The sequence below is a fragment of the Struthio camelus genome, chromosome 7 (genome assembly GCF_040807025.1).
Source record: "Struthio camelus isolate bStrCam1 chromosome 7, bStrCam1.hap1, whole genome shotgun sequence".
Taxonomy (NCBI): Eukaryota; Metazoa; Chordata; class Aves; order Struthioniformes; family Struthionidae; genus Struthio; species Struthio camelus.
Window position 1 is genome coordinate 27,386,460 of NC_090948.1, and position 27,444 is coordinate 27,413,903.

Genomic DNA, 27,444 nt, shown 5'->3' on the forward strand with positions numbered 1-27,444 from the left:
CTCAAAAATGCACTACAATCACTGTCACTGAAAAGTAAAGGCGAGGACTAACAATCTAAGTGAAAATGCTAAGACATTTCATGTATTCATATGCACTACTTAAATGGATTAGAAAAAATCTAACTGTGCTAAATGACAAATTTGACAAGCTCCAGAAAAATATTTATCAATATAAAAGGCAGAGTGTACTAAAAATATCTCAAAGTTTTATAATTAATTTTAATTTATTAAGCCAGATATTATTATTGATTTCATTATAGCATTGAGATATATAGGGTCAAGCAGTAAGGTAAAAAGGTATACGATGATGATAAAGAGTTTTTACCAATCCCCCAAGGATGAAGAAGACCATGAAAAGGCGACCAAGAGTTGTTTTTGCATAAACATCTCCATAACCAACAGTGGACATAGTAACCATCAGCAAATAAACACATTCCCAGTATGTAAGTGGTTGGTTATTTTGGAAATTTTCCCATGGGTCCCCTGAGTTCTCCACCTACAATGTATAAGAAAACACAGAATGAATTAATAGAGTAGTACCATAAATAAGGTCTATTGATGTTTTTTGTTTTTATCTATTTGGCATACTCTATATCCTTTCCCATGTTTTAATCTGAACAAATACAGGACCTAATTCTGTCCTAACTATAGTCTTACAGATCTTATAGCTTGTATTTTTTTTTTTTTAATGGAAAATAACTTCTTCATTCACTACTAGAAACGTAACTCACAAAAGAAGCCAGATAGGTTCATCTTATTCCAACTTGTTCTGCACAGTTTCAGAATGAATCTTACTTTCAATGCAATTTTACTAGTTCATGTTTTCCTTTTAAAATATTATGTGGTTATTAATGAGATTGGTGACATGTTAAGAGCACTTGTGCATCATGAAAAACATACTATTACTTTTCCAGGAAGTTGGCTACTGTGTGTGACAATGATAAGTTATAAATTTATCTGTGGGAAAGGAGCACAACCTCTAAAATTTCTCTTAAGGTTTTTTCCACAATAAAAAATCCGAAGTTTCAGAAGCCCTGCAGCAGAATAGAAAATCTTACACCAAAACACAAATATTCTAGAAAATAGCACCCTCCGAGGTAATTAAAAAAAAAAAAAAACTTTTTAAAGGTTCAAATCTAGAAAAAGTGATTGTTCCTATAATAAAAACGTCATAATGACCCAAAGGAGTGTAAAAAATGTGGTCACTGGTGAAAGAGATCTGTATCATAAAATAATACATCCAAACTCTCAGTAGATCTTTATGAGACTAGAAATCAAATGACTATTTGGCATAACCAAAAGATAAATCTTCTGAATTTAATCTTATGTAGTTGAATGTAGCTAAAGGTAATTCAAGTGAAGTTAATTACATTACTCTGGATTAACATCAAGATCACTGAAATTAGAATATTACTCCAAAGCCATTGCTGAATAGGTTGTTACTACTAACAACCTGGTATTTTCCTGAATCTAAGTTGATCATAAAAGTACTTAAAGAATGAACACTTAACAGTACTCATTATTTTTATGTTTAACCATATTTAATTATATTTACCAAATATATCAGTAAAAGTCATTAGTTTAAAATGTCTGAAATATACATATCATACATGTACTTATATCTACAAAATCATATATACCTCTTAACTAAATATCTCAAGTTTGTCAGGAGTTTCAAATACAGATTTTGTGTTTGTGTATGACGTGCAAGACAAAACTGTATTTTATCAGCAACTGAAAGACACATCAAGAGTTTGAAATTTAAAAACAAGAAATAAGAAAATAATCTCTAAAGAATGCTATCCGGAATATTGCTGATCATTTTACTTCTTGTGGAAATCCCGAAACGCTTCTTCTGTCAAAACTATTGATTTCTCAGGACATCATTATCATTTCACGCTCTGTGAACCCCTTCCAAGAAGGGCTCCTGACCATTATAAGGAAACATTGCCACCTACTGGTAAATTGTAGTCATTGAAGAAGCTACATCAGCCGAAGCCTCAGACATACTTAACTATTGCTAAGCGTAAATATAGAGGTTAATGATGTGAACATTACTTAGTATTCAGAATTAATTTTGAGTAGAAGACTGAAAAGTCAGGCAGCTGTGATGTCTTTTTTATTGTACTCTGTAGATGTGTTAAGGGATTATCTGAAGCAAGGTAATTACAGGTAATAAAGTAGCTCAGAGAACAGATGATCCATGAAAAAAAAAAAAATCAATGAAATATTTTCAGATATACTTACCAAATGTATGAACCCAGCTGCTGTCAGCCATGTGCTGATAAATATAGAGCACAGATTCACTAACTTGATGGAATTACTGGAAGAAAAAAAAAAGGAATACATATGAGATTTTGCCAAGACATCACTGACGTATTACACCACTGATGTTTTACATCATCATTGATCATTACTTTTAATATGTATCTCTATACAACTGAAAGAGCATGATGATGATTTCTGAATAGGAGCTGAATCCATAAGAAAGCATAATCTAAGGTCAATGCAAAATATGTACTATTTTGTCTTTACAGAATTAGTATTCGCATAATTTAGAAACCTTGAAAGAGCCACCAAATGGAGTTAAAGAGCAGCAATCTAGAAAAGTTCCCATGCATTTGAGAGCAGAAAGATAGATGACAAACGGAAACCTAAACTACTCATAATTTTTGAGTAATCTAAACTTTGACTCATAGTCAAATAAGTAGAAATAAATAATAGAAATATAGTTACTCTTTATTTTTTTTCATAAATAATTTGATTCCCTCTCTGCACCCTCAACTTCATCTCATTTTTCCTTGCTATATACCAAGCAATTTATTACACGTAAACATTCTGGTACCCTGAAATACATCAGTGCAGGCCTAGTGAAGTAAACAAAGCTAGGTCAATTAACACCAGCCACAGAATTCTGTATTTATACATATATTTGGCTGATATTTTTGAACTATTTTACTTCTCATTAGGTTTTATGCTTCTTACATATTCACTGTGCTTTTAACCCCGGACCTGTAGAGGATTTGCATATTAAGGGCAAGTGGAAGTTTTTACTGAGTACTTACCATACATTAACACTTGCATACATGACTATAGGGCTAGGGCTTTTTCCTACAGTTACAGTAAAAGAAGAATTACTGCACCCAGTCTGTAAATACGTTGATTTTATGCAAAAAAAAGATTCTGAAATTAAATAATTTAAGTACTACACATTTCCTGGATAAGGCTTTATATCATTTTCATATTATTCTGCTTGCATCAACTCCTATAGACTTCGTTGCAGAAATTCATGTGGGGCTAGCGTATTTTAAACTTCACATTCAGACTTTTTTAAGAAAAACAAATTGACACCTACCTGCCAAACCCTGAAAGTTCTTTTTAGTTCCACTGAGTACCATGTGCCAAATTTTAGTCAGAAGTTATTTTGAGGCAAGGACTTCACTCAGAATTCAGCGGGAAAATATCACACTTAAGAACTTCCAGAAGAGGTATTTAAGTAAAGCTTATTCAGTGCGTCCTCACAAAAATCAGTAAAATCGGAAAAGCTAATAAGGATTTTCAACAAATTGCAAGGAACTGAAGTCTATGTATTAGTGATGTCTGAATGATCTTACCCATTCCTGAAACTATAGTGAAAATAGATTTGGTTTTCTTTAAAGAGGACATCTCTAAGAAAGCATGATGCCTCAGAAAAAACAATTATTCCTAAAGCAATATGCTCCAAAAGAGAAGATCGAAATACAATTTTCATGCAAATTAGATCAAGCAAAATAATTTCCTCAAGAAATATCATATCACAGCTTCAGCAGCCAAGGTACTGAAATCCTTGTGGGTGAAATCAAAGCTTGAATCGTGCAAGAAGATCCACACTCTGGCAGAGCCTAAGGATCAATGGATATAGCTACGCAGCAAACAAAGACGAAATCGTAATCAGATCAGTATACTCATATTAGCTTTCACTGATGTAACATGAATAACAGTACTAGTGTAGGTATGTCACTTTCACTGAGGAAAAAATATAGGGTCTCCAGAAGCCTGATGCTATCCTGTGCTGCACACCATGCCACTATCCCTTCATTGCTATTGCCCTCCAAAGTAGGTCAATTCCAAGCTTAGAATTAGAATTAACATAACCATGCCCATCTGTGCTACCATACCCCCACACTTTGCTGTGTAGGTATACCCAGAGGTGCTCTGCATAAAGTATCTTGCAAGACCCGCACAACTGAGCACAGCAATTCTAAGTGTATTCGTCCATAAATTAGCTATCTGTAGTGAAGAACACAGAAGATACATGTATGATAGATATAGATGTGTGTGTGGGGGTGTGGGGGTGTGTGTGTGTGTGTGTATATGTGATTGTGTGTAGAAAAACAGATATATATAAATTTAAGCTGTTCCACTTGCTTTCTTCAATTAAGTTTAGTGGGTCTAAGCTCTAAGGCAACATAAAGAGTATTAATACTCAAGTTCATTCTTTTCATTGTTCCCATACAAAGCTCTGCATTTACTCACAATGCAAACAATTCAATTATGACAAGATCTGAAGACTAGAAATCTAATCCAGTAAAACATGTACTCAGGTATGAACTTCAGAAACAGCTATAGGCCCATTTATTCTAGTGAGACACAAAGAATTAACCTACATGCTTAATTAGACAGCATTGTTTTTTTTCATACTGTATATTTCAAAACATTTAAACAAGATATCTTATGACTCTACATGGACATACTAAGCAATTTGTTTACTGAATAACTGAAAGTTGAATAAAAATTGGAAAAAAAAATTCACTGTCAGTAGTTGTAGTTTTACAGAAATATAATGAATCAATATTTCTGTTCATGATTACTTTGACAGCAATAAAGGTGCATATATTTCTAACAGTTGAAAACTGATCTTGGACATCAGTTCCATTAATTTTTATTTATTTATTTATTTATTTTTTAAGAGTCACAGTTAATGAAATGGGCATCTGTGGGGACTAGGAAAGGGTAGTGTATGATAGTTGTTTAAAAATTACTGTACTCAAAATTAAGATGTTAAACCTGTAGTTTTGCAATTAATTAATGTTGATGTACATTAAGACATATTCCCTATTTCTCTCCTTCTAAAGGTACGGTTGATTAATGTTCATATTTTGTCGGTGATGGCACTCAGACATAGCCCATAAGTTCTTAGATTAAACAAAATGGTAGCATTCATGCTGATGCAAAGCTCCATTATGAAAGGCTAAATATTATCCTTCACTTAGGACAGGAAACACCTGATGCAATAAGGTATCATCTAGTCACCTATTCCTTGTAATAGAAGTAAATGACAGCAGTCATTAACACTTGACTATTTACATGACTTATTTTGTACATATTATTTTTGGAGCTTTATTAAAAATTGTATATTATCTGCCCTCTATGAAACACTCTTGTAATTCTGCCAGAGTCTAAATATAGATGAAGGATTACTCTCAAACATTTTCCTGCTCTTTAAGCTCTTTCCAACATCTGTGTAAAATCCCTTACTGTGAGCCCTGCCTAAGCTCCTGTAGTTTTGTTGAAATGTATTAGAAAACAGCAAAGGGAAGGAGAGAAATTTCAACTGAACAATGCACAACCTATTCTACTTCCTAAAATACAGGAAAAAAATAATCTGAATAAGACGTATTTAACATCAAACTTGGGAAATAAATAGATTTTTGGTAGAGTATAAGTTTTTAACAGGCTACTGTAAATTTTCGCTTTGCCTTAAAGGTTCTTTTCCAATACAATTAATATTTTTGCAGACATTTGAATAATTATTTAACAGCCTCACTCTACTTGACTAGTCTTCTCATTGTTTCTATTTGTGAAGTGTTTAGCTTCTTTAGATTCTACCATCTTCAATGGCCTTTCTGTCCCCTCTGTGAATGGGATTTCTTCCTTTAATCCTTCTATCTCAGTCACTACTTCCAGCAGTAATTTTAATTTAGAGGTTAGAGTAAATCCTTTCCCTCACTGGGCGGGAGGAAAAGGAGGACAGAATTTCTTCTTCTATGATGGTACCAAATATTAAAGACACGTCAGTGCTCTTCATATCCTATCAGTTCCTCATCTTTTCAGTAGATACTGAGAATTACTGCAAAGTACATTGAAATGCCTGTAGTGGATTTGGTTCCATAATTGTTTTTCATATGAACACATATCACTTTAAACAGAGGACTTTATTTCTTTGCATAATTTTTAAATAAAACAAAGTGTTAATTATTTCTATACTATCATTTCAGAGCTAGTAATGATATACTGAATATTGCTATTTCAGTTCAACAATTCAGGTTCTTTCATTAGTCCTTTGTTTTCACATACACAAATTAACAACAATATTGAAAACTTCTTAAAAGTGGATTGCAAGAAATGCTAAAATATCTTAACATTAGAAATTTTTTAACCATCCCCAAGCAAACACACCTGTATTACCTCAAAGTAGCTGGTTAAAAACATATAATACAAAATAATTTTTTAAGCTAGAGAGTGGTGAATACCACTGAATGTAATTGATATCACTGACAGAATTCAGGGAAGTGGATTTTATTTATTCAAATAGAAATGTATTGAGGGCACTAACTTAACTGTTCTAATTCTTGCAGAACTGCTAAAAGATAGTCCTTTAACCACAAGTGCTCAGCACCTTGCATTTATGTTTTTCTCAAAAAGATTAATAATACAGAAGTAGAAACTCCCAATAAAATATTACTTTGCTACTGTAACACCAAACACGTACCCACCACATGGAACATCCATGCTAAATAGGTCTTGTTGGTGATAATAGTCAAGATGCTGAAAGTATGAATATTTCTCACCATAGTTAGTCATATCACTTTTTGGAAGTTAAATTCACGTAAGACAATAAATAAAAAACACGGTTGTTCTCAGGTCAACATTATGTTGTAGTTTGACTCATTAATTTTACAAAATGAGAGTTTGTGGACATCAACAGTACTCCAAATTACTTATTTCAAGTGTACTAAGTTAAGATAGGCAGAGGCATCTGCTCTCTGGCATAGTCCAGGACTAAGAACAAGGAGGGACATGCAAAATCATTTTCAGTTACTGATGGTTTTTAAATTAAACAAATAGTGTAGTGACAAACTGCTAGGGGTTAATCAGCTGAGTAAAACTGACAGACAGTCATGTAAGCAAGCTCTGCTTTACAAGCTTTCCAATAATCAGAATTTGGGATTTATAGATGCTTGAACATTGACATGAATAATTACAGAGATGATGATATCTGAGAATAAATTTTAGCACCAGAAATGTTAATTTGAAGAAACAGGTCAATCTTGAATAAGCCAGCTTTGAATAATACGAATGTGGTTAATGCAGTATCCCTTCATTTACAGAACTGGAAGTTTATAAATCCATCATACTTCAAGGTTTTTTTTTTTTTTTAAAAAAAAAAAACATTGATCCAAAATCCTCTGAGTTTGTGGAATTCTTCCACTGACTACCATGATTTGTAGTGAGGTTGTTTTTTGTGTTGTAATGCAAATTTATCAGATACTCTTGAGCACCTTTAAAATTATTCTCCTTCCTTATTGAACTGATAGTATTCCAAGTTTCTGGGTTGTATTTTTCTTACATGTACATATAGTAACTTCTTTACTTGACAAGAACTGCATTTCTTTCAGTCACAAAGCTAAAGGCAGGTGATGTGAGAGTTTTATAGCAAGCAGAATAGTTTTAAGGCTGAGGGCTGAAGGAAATAGCTGTATACCACAAGTCTGTACACATCTCAAGGATCTATTTGTTCATCACTCCTAATTAATGTAGCAAGTCACTGGAGTTACTGGCATATAAAACCCTCACACATACATCTTCAACTTGAGAATGATGGGGGAGAGAGAGAGTAAAGGATTTTAGAATGGAACTGAGCTCACAGTAACTGAGAAATAAATATTGGAAGTTGGGTACTTCCAGTAGAGGTATTTTAGGGAGTGATAAAAGACAAAACCTCTGCAACTGCGAGGCATTGTAAAGTTTTGTTTTTTTTTTTTAGTTCAAAGTGATGAATGTACTGTAGCACCTACTGCTTCTTCTCCACAAATACCACATAGACTCAGTGAAAGCAAGAAAGTTATGTGGAATATTTTAAATGTTATTTTAAAGGAATGCAATGACAATGAACACAATACAAAGGTAGCTGAGTGTAAAATTACTTTTTAATATGTTTTTCATGTGTGAAGAATGATGTTCTGTTCAAATAGACTGAGACAGAGCCACTATGATTATGTCTCAAAATACTTTTATGCTGAATGAATTGTAATTTCTGGTTTTTTCCAAGGCAACAGAGTATTGACTGATAATGCAGAAAGAAGGAATATTTAATCAATGCAGAGCTCTGTAATTCATACAGCACTCAGTCTCACTCAGATATTTCAGGTGTAAAAATTTATCAAATAAAATATCTACTCATCATATGAAAAGGGATGCTTAAATTGATAAATCTTTCATTAGCAGAAAAAGCTTTAAAGAAAAGAGCAAATAGTTTTTTTGAGAATAGAAAATCATATATTAGTAGGACCAGAGACCTAAGCAATTTACATTCTGTCACCAGCGCTACTACTCAGAACATAAAGAAAGGGCACGTAAAACTCTTACCTTGTTTTAAGGATATTCAGAAACTGCAAAATTTCTGAAAACTGTATCAGTCTAAGGGCTCTTAAAAATCTTAAGCCTGTATATAAAAATAAATAAAAAAATCAAATTAGTAAATAATCCAGATTATAATAACAACATCTGATTCACAAGGACAGCGATCAATGAAATCAATATAAGTAGCACACAAAACGTCAAATACCTTTGAAGTGTTCTTCCATACTTAATGGTTCGAAGATCCTGACCACGTCCTTTTCAAATTATTTCAAAATTATTTCTTTAATAGCTGAAGTACCCTACCAGAAAGCCTTAGTCTACATAGGACACCACAGGAGGAGAAATACGAGCTGAAAGCTAAGGGAGAAAAAACCTCACTGATGTTCAGCTGGCAGTGCTGGTACACATGTCCTTTTCTTCCAGACTGTCAAAGATACATACAGATCTGAAACTCCTCAGTCCTCCAAGCTCCCACTTTGCTTAGTGAAAAATAACAGATTATGGACAGGAGATCTGATAGCCTGGATAAACTAGACTGTGGATATGCCTGATTAAATTGGTAAACCTTAATGACGTAAAATCTTTTATTGCAATAATGCTCCCTTATCCCCACCCTAATTTTCAAAAACTCAGGCAGGAGAACAGAAGAACCACATAATCTCTCTTAAAAATTACAGATCTACTGTGACTCTTTCCATCAGGCTAAAATAGTAAGAGATTACATTCTAGCTACTAAAGACATAAAGACTTCTATGAAGAAACAATGTTTTTGTGTTGAAATCAGGTTGCCTGAATAGAAGTTCCCAGACAACTGCAAAGTCAGCCAGTCATACAGAAGGAGAGGAGATAGATAGTACACACGCAAGAGAAAATACCATAAAAGATTAAGGGCTTAAATTATTAAGAGATGCTTATGCTGACAGTAAATAATTTTGCTGCAGATCTTCAGCACATGAATAAAGTGTTACATATTATACATATACACAGCTTATAAAATTAAATGGAAGGCTTTGAGGATAATTTTTAGTAAACAGTAGAGCCAACAGTTACATAAAAATTGTGCAACATGGCATTGTGACCATTAGGGTTTGATCCAGGGCAGCTTCATCTCATATATCCTCTTTATTGATGTTTATTTTACCCACTTTCAGTGATACAAAACACTTTTTATTTCTAGAGACTTAAGTAAAGAGTGATCCTGGCAAACAAACACGTGCACAGCTGCCTCATCTCACTAGAGTCCAGAAGTTCTCTACACAAGCAGAGCTGCATGTAGCAAGATGCATGCTGAATCAAGGCTTAATTTCTGTAATATTCTAGGAAAGTTGATAAATAAGATTTTTACTCCTGTTAAGGCTCATAAGTAGCCCTAATAAAGTAAAAAATTACTCCTGTCTGTGTACTAAATGGATATAAAGTTTCTTTTTAAATGAATGGCTCATTGGGGAACTCTGAGCATTAATCACTTGAAAAGTAGAGGTGGTATCTAGAAAAAAAAGCAACAAAATGATGCTTAATTCTACACTTCACATCCATTTGCAAATAGAGGTTGAGCATTTAGGATCACAGCTCTCAAACTGTGGGAGATGCATCTCTGCTCCACTTGCAGCAGTTCCCACAGTTCCTACTTATTCCCCTTCCAAAAGAGAGGTGGCTAGGGCAGGGATGTGGAAGAAGTCTGGCTCTTCTCAGCTCCGTTCCGTCCAGCCACCTCCCTCACTCCACTCCCTAGGAACTTTTTCAGAAACTACTGGTGGGAAAAAAAACCCCTCATTTCAAATGTGTTGCACAGCGTTCGATGAGAAGTTAATGAGAAGGCTGAGTTACCTGTTGCAATGCGGAAAAACATATTTAACAATAAAACTTCTATTTCCAAACACTTACAATACCTAGGGTATACTTTAAGTGCTGAAACACCGAACGACATACAAAGGAGAGTGTGGTTTCAGTGTATTCTTTGCTGAAGAAAATTATTACAGATGAAGTTCTGCATTTGCTACTGCCTACACTACTTTTAAAAAATTTCCTACAGAGACCAACATTTAAAAAAGCAAGCAGAGGGCCAGCTTACTTGTTCCGCAGACAGAACTGCCCTGTATGGAATCACCTTCTAACCTCTGTATCTTGTCTGGGACATCACTTGTGGGACTGTGTTTTATAGCTAAAGCAATTCTTACAGAGAAAGGGTCAAATTTTGATCTTCAGAAACCTCAGCGTATCACCTGCTCTGTGCGGTTCAAATATGAAGAATAAAAATGAGATGAAAGTTAAAGTTGTCTTTATCACAATGGCATAAGAACTCCTTTCAGTATTCCACCCTTTTCAAGATCTGAACAATTTTGTTATTAGGTTCCTTTACCCATGCTGCTTTATATGATTTTCTGCATTTCCTGTCTTGCAAATACTCCGGGAGTTCCATCACACTAGCAGCAACAGAACATTTCATAGGAATTTGTTCCCATGCAGCTCATGGAATCAAGACATTACAAGACGTAAACCCTATGAAAAGGAACTAGGAAAGGGCAGGTCCTCTAGATGAGATATCAGAAACTTCACAGACCATTACCATTATCCTATCTGATGCTACTTCTTCATATCTTATAGAAAACATTTTCATGCTTCATTAGTTTTTGGAGAAAACTGGACATGTTAGAAATATTGATTTTTTAATATTTATTACAAAAGATATTTTTCATTGTTCAAAAAAGTCCTCTGTCAAATGAGTATGTATATGAGACAGACTTGAAAACACTTCATGTTAATACACCTTTGAAGCTTGTAAAAATGATGAACTTCAGGTATTTTCAATGTCCATTAAAATTATATTCTTCTCGAGCTATGTATAGACATTACACCGAATAAAATTCATCGGCAGAAAAATTACTGCAGGAAACACTTTTGTTTGCCCTGATGGTCACTGCTCCTGCCCAAGTGCTGAACAAGGACTACAGTCTGCCTCAGTTATACAGTGAAGTCTCAGTGAGATGGAGTGTCAGGGTACTGGTTATAGTAATGAAACTACCGGCTCCCTTCTGAGTTTTGTAATTCCCTTCAGTAAAAAATCCAGTCAACTGAGGGCTTTAAAATCCATTTGGCACTGACTGATAGTACTTTCAGAGACAAGGAGAACCTGTCTCAGTAGGAAACAAGCTGAGGCTGGGAATAGCATTCTCAGTGCTGGCCATGGTAAGAAATGCAGTTTGCAAACAAGGCCGAAAGGCTGATAAGTTCAGCAGGGAAGAAGCCTGTTTCAGGTAGGAAAATCAGCAATATTCATAACAAATAGGTATTCCAGAAGAGCGTAAAAAAGAGCTGTGACAACTGGTCTGAACAAAAAGGATAAAAGGATTGGACTACGGTAGTGAGAGCTGCAGATGATAGGATGGAATAGCCCTGTTTCCATGTACTCATACCACCTTGCTCTCAAGGGCTAAGCATGCAAATGTTGGTTCATTTCCGGTTTGCAAGTGAAAGCCACTACACCTGAGATCACTGCAGTGTTTATTCCCCCATAACTATTACAGTGAAGAGTCACTCAGTCAAAATAACTCTACATTAAGTAGAGTAGGGGCAAACTACACTGCACAATGTGCACCTCTCTCCAGTAGGTTATACTGTTTGAAGACCTCGTGCAGCCTTTTAGCATCATCCACTGATACTAGTTGAATTCAAACAAAGAGAAAAGGGGAATTCCCGTTCTTGAATAACTATGTTTCAAAGCTAATTGTGAAAGACATAAGAGGCATCATCTTTGTATGTAAGTATTTGGCTCTCTAAAGCACTTGACAGCGTTGACTGTCCTCTGCAGTAAATTATGTGCATTTTGAAAGACTGCAGTCAGCTCAGGGGTTTCAGCCTTATTCTTCAAATAGACTGCAAAAAGCAGTAGCTGGGAATAAACTGTGAGCATAAAACGCAGATGAAATGACTTTGCCCCTAAATATATGATTATCAGTACCATCTTGTATTTTACAGGAGGATGATGAATGAACTGAATATTTTTTTCTTGAGGAAAAGTCCAAAGAACACTTCATTCTGGTGCTAGTATTAACGACATGCCAAAGTGTACCTGCAATCATACATGCATCTGTAAACTGATACAGTAACCTTCACATCAAGAAGCCTGTTGCACTGAGACTTCTGTCAAAATAAAAAAGGCCTAAATTATTCGATAGGTACTCACGCTTCATGTTACCTTACTATGAATCCACACAAAAATCAAAGTCTTTTCTGTTTAACTTGGTTTAATTTCTGATGAGTCTAACTTAGGAGTAGTTATTGACAAAAGGTCCATAAAGAGCGGCCCAGCTCTGAAAATTAACTACATGCAACAAGTAACATAATGCTCCCTGACATTCTCTCTTTCAGTCTCATCAACTCAAGGGGATTAGAAATTTATGAAATTTGTTTATGCATCAAGAACAGTAATCAAAATTCTGTAATAGGAACACTATTAAAAATTCCACTCATTTTCCCAAAGCTCTGTCAGCTCTACACCTACTGAGAGAATGCATGCATCTCTCTTTCCTGGGCAATATTTGGAAATACACTCTACTCATGTGGGGAAAAACTATTACTTTTAATATGAAATAAATGCAAAACAATTTTGTATTTAAACAATATAATTAATAGTTGAGGTACGGTCAATTTCATACGTACTTCAGTAAAGTCCATTCTAATTTTGACGTTTAATGGGATCCTGTCTGCTAAATTAATTAAGGGAACTGCTGAACGGAACGCTCCAGGAAAACTCACCCTCTTGCCTCCAGCACATCACTCACCTTTTTCTTGGCAACATGTTCTATATTGGAATTTTCTTATGGGATCTGACTTGTTTCAAAAACATTTATTTGCATAATGCATATATTTATAAAGGCAGATAACCACCAAAAGGTAAGTACTAAGTTTAAGCTACCAGAAAATATTAAATATTTCTACTAACGAGGAAAAAACACACAGCAACCCATATTTTCAGAAATATCTATTGATTCTGACTGTTCAACTTGGAATATGTAAAAAAAAAAGCCTGTCTCTCAGAGATCACTTGCCAACTTTTTGAAATTCCTTACTCTGAATTTGGATATGAAAAAATGAGTCAGCCTTAAGGCCAATTTTGAAAGGCAACTAAGAGAGGCCACATACCCAAGGAAACCTGAAATCAGTTTTAAATATTACATAAGTCAATGATTTGTGCAATATGAAATAATATACTATGGTGTTGAAATACTGGGCTGAATCCAGAATACAATACAGGTATTTTTATTCATTTCTCTACATTCTAATTTATTTCCGTTAGGTGAGGTGAAAATACCCTTCACCAACTGCTTTCTGAATCTTTACTAAGGACCCAGTAGATGGATGCTTTAAAATAGAATAACAACATAAATTATGACTGATATACTAAGTGCTAGTGACACTAAAATTAAGAGTAGAAAGTAGTTTTCCCTATGAAGTTTACACCAAAAAACAAAGAAAAAAAGCTTTATTCTGCAGTACAAGCCTAAAAGTTGCTTGAATATGGTATTTTCCTGCTTGTCAGGCAGTTTTGCAGTCTTTCTACTGAATTGATGGTTTCAACCAGATTACTGTGCAGCAGCAATCGGGATTACCCATCGGTTACAAACCCCAGCATATCTGCAATTGTAAATCTATAAAATGGAAGAGAAGGAAATCACAACTAAATTATTACCTGTTCTTAAATACAGTCTAGAAAACAGAAACAGGAATTGGGATATTTTCTTATTCTATGTGAGATCGGTTAAGCTAGCAGAATAGAGTTTTCTTGTATGCTTGCGGGATCAAGCATGATATTATTTTTCATTAAGGAAATATATGACCCCTTCCTTCTTTCCATGTGTTGTTGTCTCTGTCAATAGCATATCCAAAAGTATCGGGATAAGGATTTAATCCATATCTCCAGGGATTTTGAAGGGATTTTTGAATTTGTTTCTATTCTTCACAAACCATTTACCCAAGAGCACTTCAACTGAACTATTTCTTCAAATTCTTTTAAATTAATTTCTTTCCTGAATATTTTTTTCTTTTCAAAGCATGTTATTACAACATATTAAATCACCAGTCCACCCATGGTCTAAATATTCCCAAATAGTCTTTTTACTCATCTTAAGATACTTGCATTATTTGAGCATCTAGAGTAGTAATACAAGAATCACTTTAATAAACTGAATAATCAGTGAATTATTTCATTACTAATCAAACCTATCAATAGCTATTGCTACCCTGTATTTGATTGAGACCATATAGTTTACTAAAGATTGAATAAACAAGAATCCATCTTTTGGAAATCAGTTTTAACCTTTCCTGAGACATACGTAATGAAGAGATGACTATAAGGATGAAAAATCACCCCGTCCTGAATGCTTTCCCACAGCTCAGCAGAGCAACCTGGGATTCCACTCCCAGGAGTGGACAGGGCAGGTTTGAAAGTAACAGTTCAAACATGGAAGCACTTCCACTAACATGGAAGACGAAAAGAAACAGGATGGGAGGTACAGAATCTGTCCTTCCTTGGAAGCAACACAGTCTAAATAAACCCAAAATCTTCCGATATATTTCCCTGCCTACTGCATAATAGATTCCCTGCATAATAGATTATGCAAGTGAACAAACAGGGGAAAACAGTACATAGCATGAAAAAATAAATAACCTATGACCCAGAAGATTAAAATTGCATCAGGTTCATAATCTACATAGGTTGTATACTAAAACCTTTCAAACAGCACTATATCAAATCATCTTTAATAAGCCTCTCTGCTGCACATCTATTTAGTCTACATTTACACCTGCTGAAATAATTACAGTAGTTTTTAAAATAACCTAAATAATTTCTTAAGAACATCACTACTGCAGAATATTACACCCCATACTTCAGTAAAAAACAGATTATTTGATTTTAGAACACTGGACCCCTTTAATGAGATATCAGAGATACAGGCATATTACATCTTGGGAATTTGGGAAGGTATCTTTCCTATAAGGTAGCTGAAATCCTGTAGCAGTATTTTGAAGTTAAAAAATTAAATATAATATCTTTGCAGAAAATAACAACACTAGAACCACAGATAGAATTACAAACTACAGTTCTGAAGAAAATGTTTAAAGTTAGAGATGAACCTTACCCCAGTAGGAACCAACCCTATAACAAGACACCAAGGAGTTTCGAAAAGTATGCTGCTCTTCCTTCTCAGGGACACTATGTCCAGCTTTGATACGATATCCATTTTGGAACAATTCTCCAAGAGACTTTTTACGCCTTCTAGTACTTTTATAAGTCGCTGTACGTGTGCCCCCAGAAGGGTTGTGGTAGACTAAAATCTTGCTGGGAATCATGACTAGGTATCTTCAGCTTCAGCAACACTGAGCATAAAAAGTATTATGGTCCTGTCTTCAGTCACAACATGCACCAACAGCAAAGATAGCCAAATATTTCCCCTTCTTTTTTTTTTCTAATTCAGAATCAATGTGGAGAGATGGCTGAGAGTTTTTTCTTTGGAAGCAGGTTTATTTTACTGGACACAGGATAATGCAAAGTTTACCTTTATATGCTTCCAAAAAGATAACTCAGCATAGTCTAATCCATTTCTGTTAGCATGAAACAAACAGAATAAATTCAAATACAAAACTCAGCCTCCCAAAATCACTAAGAGTATCACCAAGTAGATAGACAAAACATAGATCACAGAAGCAGACAGGCAGGCAGTGCAGATGCTGCTCTGATCTGTGATGTACTAGAGCTTAAAAGCCATCTTCTATCCGGATATTAGCACATAAGCTTCTTTCAGATACACCGAAGAACGACATCTGCCAACCCAAAATCCACAAAAGCGACGCCCTTCACTTGGATTGAACTGGTACTCTTGTAAAGAATATAGTTGATTTAGATCACATACATAAAGGACATTTTTGGTATATTTTTTCTTTGATATTTTTACATCATCCGTCTGCTGGTTAAAGCTAGTATGCAGAAGGCAGAGGTCACATAATCAGTCAACTCTTACACAGTTTATCCCAGATGAAATAAAAAAAAAAAAACAACAAACAACAACCCTTCATCTAATCCCAGTTAATGACAACTCTACAGTATTGAAGAACAACAAAAATCTTTAGTCATAAAACAAGAGTGCAACGAATAGAGTGCACTTGCTCTCTCAGGCAGACTTGCTCTGCAAATACTCATTAAAATGGAATTTTGTTTAGTCAGATACCATCTCATTCAATTAGGAAAAAAAAAAAGAAAGAAAGAAAAAGAGAACCTAACTCAATAAAATAGAATTGAGGTGAGGTATTATCTCCCATAGTATACAACGTCCTTTCTTAGTCAACTTTCCTGCTTTGAACATAACACGCAAGCTTCATCTTGAAAAGCTATCTTCTTCTCCAGGAATATGGTTATCATTCCTGTTTTTTGCCCCCACAAGAGCCACAACGATGTTTATACCAAAAATATATCAATATCATGTGGAATGCAATACAACGCAGACATAAAAACAGACAGCATCACGCATTTATAGGAAATGTATAGCATCTCCAGTCTTAGGATCTCAAAGCATTTTGGAAGTGTTATTCAAGTGTGAGAATGCCAGTTTTAGAAGCGGGGAGAACAGCACACGCAAACCTCAAGTTTCAGTAATATGCAGCGAGTGAATCAGAGGCAAGTCACTGCTGTGACTCCTCTATGTTGCAACCTTTAGAGTATGTTCTTACAAACAGCCTGGTCCTCTTCCCACTGGTTACAATAGTAAAGTTTCATTCAGTCTAGTGAGAATAGTGTTTGCCTCTATACATATGCATAAAGACATATACATAAAATATCTGCGGGCATTTGAATCATTTCTCTCAAATAGAAAGGATTTTAAAGAGGTAGTACTTAACTGTGCTACTAATCACATCTTGTACTATTCAAACTGAAAGAACATCCTATTTACTTTCTACCATGCAAGGGATAACATTTTTCTTCCTTCTTGTATTTCATCTTGAACAGTATTACAATCTTCTTATTATCCAATTTTAAACCTATCATTAGAATATTTTATATTTAGTATAGCAAATGTTTGGTTGTAGAATCCAGTTGCCTTCTGAGCCTTGAACATCTCTAAAGCAGGTCAGTACCTCAGAAATAAATAGCAATAGCAAGCTTTTTCATTTCATTTACATAACATACTTTGGTGTTAATGATTTTGATAGTACTTTTTTAACTCTCCCAGCTCCCTGGCACAGAGGATTTTTATTGGCTTTCATCCTTTTTGTTTCAATGCACTTGCTGCTCTTGCATACAGGAAAATCAGAAACATTAACTGAATGATAAAAAGCGGAAATAAATCTAAAATAAATCTGATCCACAAGTTGAAAATCTGAATCTGAATTTCATCAGCAGCAGAATGATGACATAACATGCTGAGCAGCAGTGTTCAACCACAAACAGGGCTGCACAAAGATGTTTGCATTACTTTCATCCCTCCCTAAGCAGAGGCTTCTGTTTTCCAATGGGATAGTTTTTGCAATTTGCTCTTCAATCTGATTATACAAGACAGTTCGCTGTTTTCAGCAGCAGTAGTTATCTTCTCGACCATCTATATTATCTCTCCTAAACAGGGTGCAATGAAGCCAACATCCTCAAGGTCAATTCCAACAACAAATTTAAATTGCTTTGATTAAAAGGAACATTAAGCAGTGCTTGGAGGAACATAATTATTTACCTCACAGGATCATTATCTAGTCAAACAGTGAATTAAATTATGAGTAGCTTAGTAAGCATCTGACCAAATCCTGCAATTTTCCCATGGCCAACTTGTTATGAGTATTGTGTGCATCCGTGATGGGAATTCAGTGGGTGAGGTGGTCCTGTTCTCTCCAGATTCAGCACTCGCCAATTCACTCAGCAGGGTTAATGATTACTGCACAGATCAGACAGAAAATGCCTGCTTTAGTATTGAATTGATTGTCCGTGGGCAATACAGAGAAGCAAACTAACCCAAGGAATGAATGCAAGAATTTTCTGAATTTCAATCTCAATTGTTATATTCATGCACAGAGTGACCCTGCATATGTTATTTAGTTCTCATCTTTGCATCACAAGAGCATAGGGTTAGAAAAAAAACAAGTTTCTTCAGTTACGTCTGATCACTTGAGAAACATAAACCTATTTCATTCTCAGTTCTAAAATAATCAGGTGAACAGCTAGTCAAATTTCATGAGGTATGTTTGAGGCTGAACACACAATAAGTAGCATCACATTCAGGGAGATGAAATAATGCCATATTTTTGTTGCTTGTATTTTTAAAAAAGTCTTCAAAGAAAATAAAGACCTGTAGAACTAAAATCTCAATGAATACGCCAATTTATTTATTTATTTATTTATTTTATAAATCCTACAGACCTGAATACACTGAAAAATCAATGGAACATTTATTGGATAGCAGTTTAAACAAAATAAATGAGACAACATATGGCAACATCAACGACTACAGACAGTAAGTCAAATTTTAGCATTTCAGAGAAACATTACACATAAGAATACCCGCTTAACGCCCAGCCTGTATGCAGTACCTTGGAAAATCATTCACTGTATTTCCTCACTGATGGAAGGTAGATCATACTTAAGCAGCAATCTTTTACTCCAAGAATATTAATTGGAAGCAGCACAAGGCGACTGTTAGGTTAGAAAAATTTTAAGCAACTGGGTCACCACTTTGTTATTACTTATTTTTAAGAAGTGCAATCTATCCTATAAAGAGAGCATAATTTAAGATGGGCAATAGGCACTCTAGTCCATTCAGAAGTCACCAGCACTGAACTGTTCTTTGGATCACAGAATACCAAATATAATACCAGGTAATACTATTGTGCAAAGTTACTGGACATAACGCAGTACAACACAGCGCTGTGGAGAGATACATACCTTTGCTTGGGCTCCAAAACCAAAATAGCCATACTAACATAGTACACTCTTCAGGCTAACATATCAGCTTAGAGCGGTCACCATGCTAACGTGGCTATAGCACTTTGGAACAATTTGGAACAATCTCGGGCTTTTTATCTAGATCTATATTATGCTATTTATATTATACTCAGTGATTCAATATATATGGCTTCCCTTTGAGTTGGATGTTGGTCATATAAAAGTTACCTTTATTGCTCCTGTACAATTTTAGAGGTTATTAGGCCAAATTTTTCATGTTAAATGAAAAACTGGGATTCTAGAAATATGTTTTCTGTAGGCTACATTATTTTTGTCTTCAGCTGTGAAGAAAGGTACCTTTCAGATATCCCATTATCTAGCTGATACCAGCATGTGAGTGAAAGTCTGGAGCTGGATTAAGCAAATAAAGATGATGCTGTTATGAAAATGGCACTATTTCCAGGGGTTCTTCCCTATCCAGAACTGTGGAGGACACAGCCGAAAAAGTCTCCAGGACTGAGGTAAGCTTAAAACTCCTAAACTTTTTGTATTGCCAGAAACACCAGAGACGTGTGCAACCTGCTGCACAGCCTTTCCTCCAAACTACTCAACATTCATCCTACCACAGTGGCCATGTTCTAAAGAGCTCTAGGATGACTTATTACAAACTATTGTACCTTGAGGGAACCCAAGGCCATTGCAGAGATGTTAAAAGTGAAGCTTTCCACATTTTCAACAGAACCACGTCCTCAGAGAATATCACTCCATGACCCTCCCTGAACTTGCCATAAAAATTGACTGATGTACTTCTGGAAGTATTGCTCCTTTAAATGGCAACTTCCTTTCAAAGTCCATCTAAATGTGAAACTGTCAGTCTCAAACATGCAGAAGAAGTAAGACCTTCTCAGTAGCTGAACTCTGTCTTAGCCTTAGCTGTGCAGGAACCGGTCAGTTGTTAATACCATCCTGCAAGAGGTCACGGGAAAAGCAGCTCCTTGGTATCGATATCCAATGCGTTGGGTTAAAGCAGATATCAAATTATTGTCCGCTAATGCATAAGTTACCCTAAAGAAACAGTCCTAAAAGTTTTCATTGGCCCTCTTCCAAAAAGCATAAAAGCACTACTCACAGGAAAACAAAATGAAACAAAACAAACCTACTGTGTCTGTAAAAGCTATTCCAACACCTGGCCAACAACTACCTTTTCCACACAGTTTTGTAGCGCCCTCTATGCGTAGACACAATGACGTAGCATCCATTCTGCCAAGCACTTAATCCTCAATAATCACACTAGATGATTAAGAAGGTAAAACTACAATCCAAACTTGAATTCCTGAAGAAGTGCATGTAGTTGCATTATTTATTTATTATCCTTCAGTCTCAGACAAAGTCTTAGGATGTTAAATCACTTTCAGAAAGCTTAGCACTAACAACAACAGAAACAGGGTCACTGCATACATAAACAACCTTTGGTACTTTATCCCTAAATATAAAACTGGCTTTAGCTTACACCATTTCAGGCAATGACTATATCACATTCAAGAGTGGACGAACAGTAGATCTTTACAGAAAGCCAAAGAAGTCTGTTTTATGTGGCAGTCAGCCTACTTTGTAAAGGAAGCATTATCCCATCAGACTGATGGTGAAGTCATTTTAAACGAAATGTGAAGGGAAGGTTAAAAATATATATATTCCTACTTACCTCAGGGAAAAAAGAGCTAAGATGAAGAAAGAGAATATACTGATCTCTTATTTTTCTACCTAAAGTTGTGCCATCCTTTCTAGACATTGAAGTCTATATTCAAAGAATATGCAAAAGATGTTCTTTTTACATTTGGAGAATAAACTAATAGGACAGTTTATTAATGATGTAACTAAAATCAAGACAGCCCTTGAAATCTCAGTGAGCTAACCTTGCAGAGACATGGCACTGAAGGTTGGGCATTTGGAGTCTGTTTTTTAAAGTGCCCATTACAACATAGTATAAAGTAGTTTAAGGTAATGAAGAAATGACAAGTCAGCATCCTGTACAATTTTCCCTGGCATTCATTAGGAACAAATTGCCCTAAATCAGGAATATGCTATTCTGAGAGGCTGTAACCAGAGGGCAGGAGTGAATGATAAGAACAAAGGCAAAGGAAGGACAAAGGCCAGATCTAAAGCCTGACTCATGCTGCAGGACGTTGTTTTAAAAATCAGAGCTGCAGTTCTGCCTGTCTTTGTTCCTGTGAGTCACAAGGCACAGACCATAACTACCAAAGAAACAATGAGCATACTATGAAATAAGACATAAAAAAGATCCAAGTATTTCTGTTCTAATCATCTTGCATGATATTCTGCATCTCGGCCATGGAAAATCTTCTTTGGCCTTTGAACTGAGCAAATAGGAAATGTTTAGTTATGAAAAACAGATTATGAAAATGATACCCTTACAAAATAGTATACATGATTATGAGCCAAGCACGAAAAGCCTTCCAGTTTTCTGACCAAACGTATGTCAAACACTTCATAACACATTTATCCCTGTCAAAGAGGAGCGACACCCTTTTCCTCACCAATGAAGATGATCCGTTGTGCATGGTATAAGTTTTTACTGTAACAACAAACAGAATATTTCATAGCAACTGTCAGAATAACGATTTAGGTATGAAATTGCATGAAAGGCAAAGATAATGATGTTTTCACTGTGTTTTAGGATATAGCTGTCACACAGATTCATACACCATTCAACAGTATCTCTTATTTCACCCCATATCAGTATTGAAAAGTGGTCTTAATCCATTTAGTGTTGCATTGTGTTTAAAACCAAGGTACGAGGACCAGAAGTTTCAATTCAGCATTAAGGCTGAATCAAGAGTAAGTCCAACAAAGGGAGCAGCATTTAAGGCTTCTCTCTTCAAACTCATTTCAGATGGAAAAAGACTGATCTGCCTGCTGAAATGCCAATTCCCAGGGAGTTTCTGGTGCACAGAAAGACTTGAATAAACCAGATGACTTACTTAATATAAATTACCAGGCAACTAATAATAGACAGTGAGAATTTAGACTAGATCAGAATGTGTGTCTAGAAGAAAGTCCAATTCCAATGTTTTCCTAGAAGGCACCCTTCTAAATATGCATGCATCATTTGCTATTTTCGTTGATGACAACATATTTCTTTTGTTGCAAGCCATCCATCTTCCATACACTTGCACACCATCTTCTACAGATGGATTTCCAAAAGCAGGAGTGAGCATGAGACAATCCAGAAGAACCTATATTGTTTCTTCTTCTTCTACATATCCTTACTTTTACAGTGTTGTTATCCCCATTTTGCCCCTAACAGGTTAAAAAAAAAAAAAAAAAAGAGGAGGGGAAGGCAAGCATAAGAACTCAGTGTTAATAAGGAATTTAATAGAATTTAGGAATTTAACAGATAATAAAAGCAAGAATCAGACCATTTCCTTTGCAAATGATCCCACTTCGTTTGACTTTATATTTATAATATTTTATAATGTGTAGTGAATCAGATGTCCATTGATTGCCACTCCATCATGATACATCGTCTGCCAACTAACCATTATAAACCTCACTCTTTTTTAAGTTATCATTGCCCCAACCACATATCTAGCCACCGCTAAAAACACAATTACGTATACTTCAATGTATCTCATATAATTTTATGATATAATTATGTATAAATATACATATACATTTTGTTTAAATATTATTTAGAATTCTGTTTATTCCACACAAATTTTAATATTTAAATGTAGCTAATTAATATGCAATTTTAATTATATATTTATTTTGTTACATAATTAGTCATTTATGTACTTAAATAAAAAGTGAATTTTTAAGTATCATCATAACTATTACCTACAGCAGCCTTTATGTGATATAGTCCTGGCAAGAACACCGATAGGATTTTGAATTTCAATAGCTGCAACAGAAGTTGGATGGAAAGGATTTCAAAGGCTGAATTCAGGAAGAAGATTAAATACGAAGGTTGTGAAAAAGGCAGAAAGAAAATCAATTTGAATGGTATTAAGATTTTATATTAATCCCATTGTGATTATTTCTCCTAGTGTCACAAGGCTGAGGAGGCAATATATCCTTGAAACTTCACTGACTCACTTGACTCATTCCAGAAAAATGGATATTACATAAAAGCATTCCCCCTCAGAGTTAATTAACGGTTAGCAAACTGATAGAACGTGAAAATAATATGCACTCTGACATCAGCACACGGTGTAAATCACATACTCTGTCACTAAAATTACAACTAGCACCTAGTGATAAAGGCCCTTCTGCTAGCTTATGAGGATATGCATGTCAAGTCTAGCATCACCTGAAATTATTTATTCTACTTCTAGAATACATATGATGATAATACACAAAACTGTTGCACATGACACTGAACATATCATGACCAAGGGGCTCCAGTGACGATAGAGGAGATTGGCAGTGGCTGCTGGATGAAAGCGCAACTGTTGTATACTTGCACTTTCACTCAGTAGTACAGCATGAGCATATACATCAATAAGAACTCACATGTGCAGTTCTGAAGAAAAATGTTCTGTGCAGTAAGGAGCTGATTAAAGAAAAACAAAACCAGCAGTTGAGAAGATAACAAAAACTGCTAGTCTGTTTATACTGAGCAGCTGAATAACTGGAGGGATAATGCAGAAATAGCCACTGGAGAGATGTGAGTACATTATAAACCTTATAATGCAGTAGACTAAGTATTTTGCTCTCAGTCATGTTTGTTTGTGAGGGACCACAAGATTTTCCTTTTTACTATACAGATTATCATCTTCAGACATTGTAACTTCAACACAAAACCTCTTGCAGAGCAACTTGACACTTTAAATAGTAAATGGCCAGTTAATTTCAGCTAAACTTCCATAGAGTGCTGCTAAAATATTATTTTTAATAGAACCAGCACTGCTTATAGGAGAACGCTGAAGAAAATGCTGCGTATTAGACCTCTCCCTGTGCAGCACACTTTCATCTGCTTTACTCTGTAGAAGCTGATTTACAAAAACACTTTCCCTGTATAAATGAACTGCGAACAAAACAAGAAAAACAGGTTTAGAAAATAATCAGAATACTTTACATAAAAAATAGTACTTATTTAGAAAAGGTCATTTTTCTAAGTTGAAATGCTTTTAATTAATAGGAGCATTAAGCTGTTTTTCATCTTTATCTGTCATCTGCTGTATTTGTACTAGCACCAAAGAGAACAGCTGATAAAGTCAAATAGCCTGCCTATCCAATATTTCTGCTTCTGACCTGAAGTAATAGGAAGGAAGATTTTATAAGAAACCATGTTTTGAGCAGAATGCCTGTGCAATTTTGAAGACAAGATGAGCCTAGATAATTTGAATGCAAAACACCAAGAAAATCAAATTCTTGGGCTATGTACCCCTTTATAGCTATCACATCAAAGAAGTAAGATTGGTACTTCAATTCACAGACAAAAATGTTTCATAATTAATATAAGCCTATATAACATCTGCAAATGCACTGTGATTTGTTCAAAAAGAATTAAAAACTAGATGCCAGAATGAAAAGAGGGCATTCCAAATCTTAATTACAGCTAATTTAACAGAGCTCCATATTAAAAAGCTTCCTGAATGGAAAAAGCTGAGAAAACCAGTAGAAAGATTCAAAATCACTGAGATCTAAAGAACAAGCAAACCCTGCCCTCTAAGCATCATTTGCTTTATTAGTAAAGACTTTCTGGCAAGTTGTCAGGTACAGCACTGCAGTACAAGTTGTTATGGAGAAGTCAATAACTTCAGAGACACCTTTGTGATGCAGAGAAATGCCCTTGCATTTATGGACCTGATATATTTATTTTTTCTGCTGTGCTTTTTTTTTATTATTTAAAATTTGAGATAGTATGAGACTAAACACTGCTGCAGGTGAGGCCAAGGTTAATTAATGTAAAATGTTAGGGGGCAAGCAGTGAATCAGGAATAAGCCCTGCCTAATGTGAGTGTAGGCTCTTTAAATGTAGAAGTACTAGAGATCCTTAAGGGTTCAAAAATCAATGTGAAACAAGTGGCAAATCATGAAAGATATGGCAATACTTTTTCTTCTTGACTTAACAGTATGAACCTCTACTGGATGGTAAAAATATCCTACGCAAGCTCAGAAAAAACCTTACATAACGTAGCTAGAGCAACACTTTTCTCCATATCCCAAATTTTCCTTCTCTACATCTCATATGATACAATGCATAGCATCCCTGAGTACTGAAAGTGTAAAATTGAATAGTGGATCAAGCAACAGACAGAGGAGGAATGAAGCACTGTTGCAAGTTGATATCCATCCACATACACACACATATAAAACACAACACAATCCCAAAAAGGCATGCTTTTATGGCTTTGCTTTCTAAAAAGCAGACCAACTGACTCTGTATACAAATTATTATATGGGACTGAAAATTAAATGCAACGTATCTGTGCTTGAAACGCCTGTAATTCCATCAAAATATTTGAGGCCATCATGCGAGAACTACAATGATTTACGATTTGGTCAAAACTCCCTGGTAGCACTTACAATTCGCTTTCTAGTGTAGATTGTTTTATTTTTTCCTTTCTTATTAATTTCTAACTAACTTATTACCTTAAGTATTACTGAAATCTGTGTTCCCCTCCAATTCTGGACTTTTGAGAGTCAAAAAATATAGGATTTGAACCTGGAGGTCTACAATTAAGTGTTGGAACTTCACTTATGAGAAGCCACCGGTTTAAAGAAAAAATCTTGGAGAGAACAGCCAAAAGGTTGTATCATGTTACGATGTTGCAAAACATCGTAACATGTGCATATTGTCTTCCTTCCGATGGCTTACATCACTGTATAGGATTTGTAGAAAATGAAGTTTGTGAAAAATTCTCTAACCTTGTTACAGAAGTATTTCTACTGAAGCCAGCATTATGCTTGTTCCTAGAAGTAACACTCAATTTCTTTTCTGTTTGAGAAACTGTGCCTGCATATACATGCCCCATAGAATGAATACAGTCAAAAGTTAAAAGAATCAGTGAAGTTAAAACAGATTTGGACATCAGAATATTCTGAATACTAACTAAACAGGCATAATGGAAATCTGGGGAGAAGCTCTTTCCCAGTACCAACTTCCAAAGGCTTCAAAAATACAACTCTGAAATACGTGTGGGAAACAAAGTAAATTCAGTTTTCCACACTCAGGTCTAGTAACACCTTAACCCGAAATAGAAACTGCCTCTGTTTTATTTCCTCAGTGATGAATAAATTCTCCTGAAAATTGAACCACTTCTCTCAGTGAATCAAGATTGATAATCTTCAAAATTTTTAGGAGTATTAAGAACATTAGTGAAATAATTTTTAAACTTTTAGTTTCTTGTTAACAATTCATTACGATTACTTGTATTGTATAAGTAGTCACCCTAGTTATTCTGCAATGTCTCCACTCAGTGACTAAAAATAGAAAGAAAAAAAAGCATTATATATATGCAAGTAAAAAATGACGATTATTTTATGTATAACCATTCTTTACAGAATTAACAGAACAACCAGCTCTGTGCATCACTGTTCATGGATAACGAAAGAGTACACAGACAAAACGATCAACCATTCTGTACTCAGAAGCATGGCTTTTGGATCAGACCATTTTCCAGCTGAAAGACTCTGAGTGGGACTTTTAATGGGGCTGACTAGCTCAAGAACAACTCCAGATTTTAGAATGGTTTCTGAATAAATGTGAACTTTTTTCTATAGTGAAGCTAGATAAAGAAATAAAAGGTAATAAGTAGACTATACTGGAGACAAAAGTTAAGAGTTCAGTAGTCTGCTACTCATAACTGCATTTTGAGGGGAAAAATGTATATATGCTGCTGCTGAGTGAATTATTATGATCCCCTCACCCCACCCCA

The 27,444-nt window shown here is 35.1% G+C and overlaps 1 protein-coding gene across 20 annotated transcripts in view; it reads right to left on the reverse strand.

Annotated features, from left to right (window-relative positions):
• KCNMA1 (potassium calcium-activated channel subfamily M alpha 1) overlaps positions 1-27,444 on the reverse strand; it is a 527,317-nt gene that overhangs the window by 174,529 nt on the left and 325,344 nt on the right. For all 20 annotated transcript variants that reach the window (XM_068950515.1, XM_009672399.2, XM_068950513.1 and 17 more), the window contains 3 exons: positions 8,629-8,704; positions 2,248-2,323; positions 326-496 (listed from right to left, as the gene is read on the reverse strand). In XM_068950515.1, the coding sequence (XP_068806616.1) occupies positions 326-496; positions 2,248-2,323; positions 8,629-8,704 (323 nt within the window). The remainder of the gene's footprint in view (positions 1-325; positions 497-2,247; positions 2,324-8,628; positions 8,705-27,444) is intronic.